The sequence below is a fragment of the Pteropus vampyrus genome, unplaced genomic scaffold (assembly GCF_000151845.1).
Source record: "Pteropus vampyrus isolate Shadow unplaced genomic scaffold, Pvam_2.0 Scaffold178, whole genome shotgun sequence".
NCBI classification, from domain to species: Eukaryota; Metazoa; Chordata; class Mammalia; order Chiroptera; family Pteropodidae; genus Pteropus; species Pteropus vampyrus.
In genome coordinates, this window is record NW_011888959.1 from 550,314 (window position 1) to 558,110 (window position 7,797).

Genomic DNA, 7,797 nt, shown 5'->3' on the forward strand with positions numbered 1-7,797 from the left:
GGCCACAGGCCACCGGGGCCCAGGGTGAGCCCCTGAGGACAGAGCTCAGGGCTCAGGCCAGCATCAGTGTCCAAGAATGACCCCTCAATCACGACTGCCACACGGTAATAAGAAAGGGGGTGACCCGCACTTGTGCTCCCCTCTGGGTGGGAAAACAGAGCCAGGTCCTCGGGGATTCCATCAGTCTTCACAAAATAAAGCCGCCGAGGAGTCTGCCAGGGCCTAGGGCCCGGTGTCTTTTAGACAAAACCCACCCCAAACAAAACAAAACGAAACGAAACAAAACGAAACAAAATAAAACAAAAACCAACCCCAAACAAAACCTTTTCCACGTGGGAAGAAAAACATAAGCAAAGTGCGTTCGACACAAAAGGTCTTGGCTTCTGTGGCACGAGGCGCCTCTGACGAGTGTGGCCAAGCTCGGGGGAACGCGGGCATTTTGTTTAGTGCACAGAATCTCAATCAAAGGGTACAAACTGCTTCTTTGAAAAAGATGTTTATTAAACAATTTTAATTGTCATAAAATGACTAAAATGGGTTTTAAAAATTAAGGCTCTTCTCTTTCTGTGGATTGCCAGAACAATGTAAAAATAATATCAATCAACCCTGCTGAACGCTTTGTTCCTAAAGTTAAATTTCATAGATTCCTAAACATTTTATGATTAAGATAAAAAATCGGACTATAAATGACAATGGCCGTCCGTACTGAACACACACTCTGATCAGGTGTACAATATTCTAATTGAGGAGTTAAGCGAGAATATTCCAGTTAAAGCGGAAATTTTAATTTTAGCATTTGAGTCACTGTTTCCCACACCGCCGTAACTTCCCGAAGATCGCAACGGCCTAACACAGGAACGCTAGCCCCGGGACTCCCAAGAGGGTGACTGACTTGGCTGGCAATTAGTTTGATTATATTTTTTAAACGTTCTAAGGTGAATTATCAAATGATTCAGAATTACATGGCATGCAGTATCCAAAATTATGGCTCTGATGCATTTAGATTTACATTAAGAATAAGAAGTGTCATTCACATTCATTGTACACCCCGCCCCTCCCGCAAGAAAAAAAATCACTACCTATTCAAGTTCTAGCTCTGGTGCAGCATTAAGGGTTGAAACTTACCACTTTCCCAGGCCTTCCCCATGTGCAAATAAATCCCTCCTGACAAGCAGTGACTATACAGTCTTCGAGAAAAATTAACACAGTCAGTCTTTCGTGTGCTATCTTTTTACAGACGAGTGGCTCTAACAAGGGGACGTCTTCCATGCGGGGACACAGGGGCGTGCCCAGGGTTTTAGCTGGGTCCGTTCTGGTTTTGGTAACTAGGTTCAGTTTGTCGCTGCTCTTGCTGGAAATGTGTCCCATGCTGTGGTTTCGCTTGTGGTCTTTCTCGTGGTGCCTGTCCTTCCGGTCGTGTAGTGAGAGAGTGGCGAATTTGCTGACCCCAGACGCGATGGCCCCGTCGGCGACGCTGCTCTTGCTGCCGGCATTAGAGACGGTGGAGTGTGGGAGGCTGTTGGACCGCGGCAGAGGGGGCGCCGGGTTGCCGGGCGTCGTGACACTGTTCCCAGTGCTGCCGGCGGGAGGACTCGTGGCGTTCATGACATTTGTGTGTGTCCTTGCTCTCGAGAGGGGCTGGTGGGGGAAAAGGATGTCTTCCGTGAGGTCCCACAGGCAGAGCTGCGTGTCCTGGCCCACCGAGCCAAAGCGGTAGGTCACACTGACGGGGCGGCTCTCCGTGGAGTTCCGCTTGGACAGGCGGGACTGGGTGCTGTTCGCTCGGTCTCTGCCGAAGTGGAGGAGGTCCTGGAAGTCCTCGTCACTGCCGCTGAACTCCATCGGGTCGCCGCCTTCCACACTGGTGGTGTAGGGATCAAACGCCACGACGCTGACCCAGGATTTGTGCCCATGGCCTCGCGCTATCACCCGGCAGTCTACAAAAGACCAGACCGTCACCAGGTCGTCCTCGCCACCGGTCACGATGTACTTGCCGTCCGGGCTCCAGCACACGCACAGCAAGCCTCCAAAGTAGCTTTTCATCGTGCCGTGCAGCTCCACCGAGTCAAAGTTGAACACACGCAGAAACCCGTCCTGGCTCACGCACGCCAAGAACTTGCCATCTGGGGAGAAAGCAAACTCGTTGAGGGCCCCCTCGCCCACCGTCCACTTGAGGAGAGGGTTCCTCGTGGATTTGCTCTTGCAAGTGTGCACGGCAAAGCTCTCCCCCTGCTTCAGGAGCTGGTAGTGGGGGGCTGTGGTGCCACAAGTGTGCTCCACATTATACAAGTACATGTTCCCACTCGAATGGGCTACTAGGAAAAGGCTTTCCGAACCGGGAACCCATTTGACACAGGTTACGCGTGACTTGTCTATTAGTCTCTGTGAAGACAAAGGAGAACAAGTTATCACAATGGAGCAGCTGACAGGGCTACTTTCCAGCAAGCGAGCTCGGCTGCTCGGTGGGGGCTGGTCCCTCCGGGCCCTCCACACCCCATCCGTGCCCGGCCCGGCCCGGCCCGGCCCACAAGGGGCGCTCCGGCCACCTGCAGAATCACTTTCTAGAACTGCTCTCGGGTGTGAGGCCCCTGGCTTTCACTGAGGGAGTCAATCATTCGACAGATGCCGCAGCAGGCGCTGGGGCACGCTGCTCAGAGGGCCTGCCCTCGGCACTCGTCACTTCTCACGCTGGGAGGGCCTGCATCTACGCTTCGTGGCACCTACGCGCAGCCTCGCGGGCCCCTCTGCATGTACTGGCTGTCACCTGGCCCTGCTCTGGCTGCTCAGTGTGGCCCCCGCCACAGCCCGCACAGCTCCCACACATGGCCTGGTGCCACCTCAGCCCTGGCAGCACCGAGGCCGCCTCACTCAGATTCGCTGTCCTGCGTGCACTGTTACAAGCGATTCGCCCAAACCTCCTTTGGAACAAGGTGGTGTTTAAGCGATGAACAAGGATGACTCGGGAGCGGGTGCCTAACGCTGCCGTCCCCCTGCCCGTTTGTTTCTGCTGCACTGACGACATCTCTGCAGTGGGCACGGCCTAGGAGTCCAGCCTCCAAAACCAGAAGCACGAGAAGGCCAGACGTGTAACCCGCCCGGCGGCACAGCCCCTGCCCCTGCCCCACCTGCAGGCCTTGCCGGGGCCACGGGCACAGTGGGGTGGCCCTCTCCGGGGTGGCCCTCTCCAGGGTGCCCGGGCCCAAAGTCGCACTGCCAGACACCATCCGGAAGCCCCCGAGTTCTTCGCAGACACACACTGCCGAGCGGCTTCTGCTGGTGCCCTGGCGACCACGTGGACCTGCCACCGCCCCTAACCGGCTGGGGTTCCTTGACCCGCCAAGAAGCAGGGCACCTCCCGCCTCGTCGGCTTTGTGCCCTGTGACTGCCGCATTTTACGGAAAATGAAAACACAGGTTTTTTCAAAGAGATTAACGAGCGACGCTGCTGGTGTGGAAAACGAGGGCCCAGGGGCTCGCGGACCGCGGCTGGACAAGGTCACTCAGCAGCGGGTGTCACTGCTTGCTGCTCTGCAGTGTCACAGCCATAGGATGGTCCGGCTAGCCCTCTGAAATTAACAGACGAGGCAAGCTGGCCTCGGGGACACAGACTGCATTTTCACACCCTGCCTTTCTTTCCCTGTCTGCCTGGTGACCTCTAAAAGGCACCTGATCGCCACGAACGCCAACGGCCAAAGAGCCCAGCACTGCTTGGGCGGGGTGTCCGCGAGCCTGTCCCCATTTCTTCCACAGGATGTCACAGAGGTGGCTAGCGAAGCCAGGTCGAGGCTGTTGTTCCAGGAGGGCCTACCCCAACCCACCAGACCTTGCTGCGCCCAGAAGGCCCAGGCTGCCCCCGCGTTCCCGACCCCAGAAGGGTGACTGGCCTGCTGGTCCCATGTCTAAGGGTCACCACAGCTCACTGCCCACCGGTCGTCAGCTCCTGCACCCCACAGTTCCCTGCAACCAAGTCACATCTCAGTCTTCCAGGGTCACCTGTTACTCTACCATATGTGGAAAGTTTTAAGGACAGATATAAAAACTTCCAGTACTATGGAAATTCTTAGGAGAAATTTTATTTTTGGCTTAAAGAAACACAACAAAAACAATCCCATTAGAACTCGAAATTATAATACTGTCAAGTGAAAACACTGTCGCCCCGTAGCTGTGAAGTACGAAGACGACTATCACAGCACCGTCATCGAACTAAATGTTACCGGGATGACGAGACACAGCCAAGGACTTCGTTCCGTATGGAGAAGATGCGCTGAGAACGCTGTAAGTGGACGCAGGATTGTACCTTATGACGAAGACCTGAGCCCGTATTCTGCGCCCTGCCAGGGTCCCTACACGCACCCTCAGCCATTCAGCCACTCCCTGGCACTCGGGGACCAGGCCAGTTTAAGCGCCTGCAGCCAGATACGTAAAGGGACCGTGGGTCCAGCGCTCCGGGGCAGGGCTTCTCACCTGCTCCACTCCAGCGGCTTTCCTGTCGTGCGCTCAGGCACAGGGACAAGAGAGGCTTCATGGGGTACCCGGGGCTCGGCCACAGCTGGGGTGCATGGCGCCCCATCAGAACAGCAGCACTAACTTCCGATCTGAGGACCTACTCTGTGCGCCGGGCCTGGGGCACGGGGCTCTGCACACGCGCTCTTCAACCCTTCGAGAACCCTGCAGGGCAAGCTTTCGCTTTCCTAACAGATGACACATAAAGGGCACAGGAGAAAGCCTCGACCCCCTCCTTCCCTCCACGCCAGGTCCCGTCCCCAGCTGCTGCCAGCAGCTCCTTGTCCCCCCGCAGAGCGTCCCCCTGTGTGAACAGGGAGCGAACGCACCCGCCCTCGGTTTTCATACTGAAGGGCACGCCACGCGCTGCCTGCGCCTCCGTGGCTCGCTCGGTGACACGCCCGGCCCGTCGGTCGCAATGGGACGAAGACGGGGTCCTCATTCCCTCCTCACACTGCACGGCACTCGGTTTTATGAACGCACTTAGTTGGTTTTATAAGTCCCCAACCGACGGACATTTATGTAGCAATGAACCACCCTGTGCATGCAGCGGTTTCACACGCAGGATTATCACCTGCAGGATAAACTCCCAGCGGAGCAGCTAAGTCAAAAGGTACCTGCATTTACAATTTTTACAGACCGCCAAATTTTCTCCCATGGAGGATAAGACCGTTTCTAGTCCCATCGACAACGTGAGTAAGAGGGTCTGGCTCCCCACAGCGAAGTGGGTGTTACCGCCATGTCACCCGCCAGGAAACGAGGTCCGAGGTCAAGGAAGCGCCAAGACCCACTCACTCACCCGCTCAGTCACCACTCACGCCCAGCCCGTCCTCCGTATCCGAGACGCGACCAGCTGCAGATCGAAAATAATCGGAAAAGAAGTTCTGTTGCTGGTGACAACGTTCACGGTGGCTGCTGATTGTGTCTGTACTGAACATGTACAGTCTTTTCTTGTGTCGCTATTCCCTAAAGAATACAGTGTAACAGCCGTGTACGTTGTCTTAGGTATTACAAGTAATCTGGAGATGAGGTGAAGTCGCATGCTGACACTACGCCGCTTAGTAAGGGGCTTGAGCACCCTCAGTCTCCAGGGGGTTTCTGGAGCCAATCTCCCATGGATACCAGGGCACTACTTTGCTCAGTACTTTTTCTCTCTGTATCGAATGCACAGCATACACCAGGTACCGATACAGCACTGATTAAAACACACCAGACGTCCCTTGCCTGGAATTTACATTCGAGAGGGATGAAAAAACAGTGACATTTCCAGGGTCTGGTGGGAACGAGTGCTGTGGAGAACCAACCAACCAGGGAGACGAGACAAACCTGGCGGGGACGGGACTGCAGTGCCATCAGTCACAAACAGCAGGGCCAGGAAGGCGTCCCTCTGGCAGCGAGGGCAGGCGAGCAAAGACTGGAAGGACGCCGACTGCAGCCGAGAGGTGGGGAAGAGCATCTGCACACGACCCCCACCCCCAGGGATGCTGAGGCGGGAGCGAACCAAGCACCAGCCAGCCCAGAGGGACAGAAGGGACCAGTGCAGGGGGGCAGACTGGGCGACAGGAAGCGCACGCCGTCCTGGCTGCAGCACCTGAGCCAGGGCAGGAAGTTAGGTCCAGAATTGTGAGCTGGGACTCAAGGCCATGGAGTCCCAGGCGAAGGGACTAGGGCTGTGACTGTGAAGCCCTGTGCGGCCCATCCCACAGCCCCGGGCATCTGGAATGCGATGGCGGAGCTCCGGCTGCGCCATCCGTCAGCCCGCGGTACTTACATGAGACGCGAATGGTCTGAAGCGGACTGTGCTGTAAGCGTGAAATACACACTGGACTCCGAAGACTACAAAATGATGGAAACCAGCTCGTTCATAATTTTTATGCTGATTATACTGTATATTGAAATAATATTTTGGACTTATTAAAATGAAAACTTAACTTTGCCTACTTTTTACGTATTTACTGTGGCTATTAGAAAACTTGAAATTGTCTGTGAGGCTCACACTGTATCCTGCGGGCAGTGATGCTGCAGACAGTGGGGCCCGCAGGTTTCTGAAAAGGGAAGGGGCAGAATAATGTGAGATCCCCCAGCAGCGGGTGCAGCGTGGAACGTGGGGCGGGGCTGGGAAGGACCACTTAGGCTACGACAATTGTCCGTGGACAAACAGTCTTAAACCTGACGGGCTCAACGATGGCTCAGGCTGGCGCAGGAGGAGGTGGGGGTGAAGAACGGGGCGTCTGAGTGACTAGGAAGGCGGCGACAGAAAAAGACGGGACAGGGTGTGACTAAGCTGGGGAGAAATCCAAGTGTCCTCATCCAGTAGGCAGCTCATGAAAATGACCAGGAAGACAAGGAAATCAGCTGCGAACAGTGAGAGCCGGCTCTGTGACACCCTCCGAGGAAGGTGTCAGAGAGGAAGAGGAGAGCGTGACACCCTGAAAACTCTCCTCATAAACAAGGAGCAGGACGAAAACTAGGCAAGCGGAAGGAAAAGCAGAGAAACGGCCCAGAATCTCATGAGTGACGCTGAGTGAGTGTCCACGACAGGCCAGGTGCCCCGCTCTGGGCACCGGGTTCCCCTTCGGCGAGACACAGGTCTGTGAGGTGAGCGTTTCACAGACCAGGAAGTGAGGCTCCGAGAGGGCACGTGCTTCGGGCAGGCGGAGCAGGCAGAGGCCTCCTTAGGCAAGCACGGACGAGCAGGCCTGGGGGAGGGATGGGGAGAAGCCAGCCCCCTGCTCGCAGCTGGAGACCAGAAGCCGAGGAGAAACACCGACGCCAGCGGGGACACTCTGGTGGCAAGGAGCTGAGGAGTGCTGGAGCCCCGCTCCTGGAACCCGCCGTGGGGCAGGAAGACGAGCAGCCGGGGAGATGAGGCAGCTGAGACGGTCTCTGTGAGCTCGCCTGGCACAGCCGATGGGCTCTCCAGGCGACAGTCAATTCCGAAATGCTCCAAAGGCCTACTTTTATAACCACTTTCATTTTTAAAAATCTGGATATCAAATGTGCCATTTCTGTGTGTCAGGACACCTCCCCTGGAGGGGGCCCCCGCACCCCCATCCCGCTTTCACCCCACGCTCCCCACTCTGATGCCAAAGAAACTGTCCCACTGCCACGGCCACTGACATTAACCCAGTGAGAATCAAACACACGCCCAAACCACCAATCAACGGCATTAACAGACCAGACTTTCTAACTATACTAAACTAGTTAAAAGGAAACGAGAATAAAAATCAGTCTGTAACCACATTAAAGCATCGCTGCTAGAAAGAAGCCTTCGGGAGCACTCAGTTTCCTACTT

At 55.7% G+C, this 7,797-nt stretch overlaps 1 protein-coding gene across 10 annotated transcripts in view; it reads right to left on the minus strand.

Moving 5' to 3' along the window:
* Positions 1-480: 480 nt before the first annotated feature.
* The window catches only part of WDR20 (WD repeat domain 20), a 43,445-nt gene continuing 36,128 nt past the window's right edge, over positions 481-7,797 (minus strand). For 4 of the 10 annotated variants that reach the window (XM_023537108.1, XM_023537107.1, XM_011370944.2 and 1 more), the window contains one exon: positions 481-2,382. In XM_023537108.1, coding sequence (XP_023392876.1) covers positions 1,108-2,295 — 1,188 coding nt within the window. In that variant the 5' untranslated portion in view covers positions 2,296-2,382 and the 3' untranslated portion in view covers positions 481-1,107. The remainder of the gene's footprint in view (positions 2,383-7,797) is intronic. The other 6 variants (XM_023537111.1, XM_023537110.1, XM_023537109.1 and 3 more) reach the window with 2 other exon arrangements.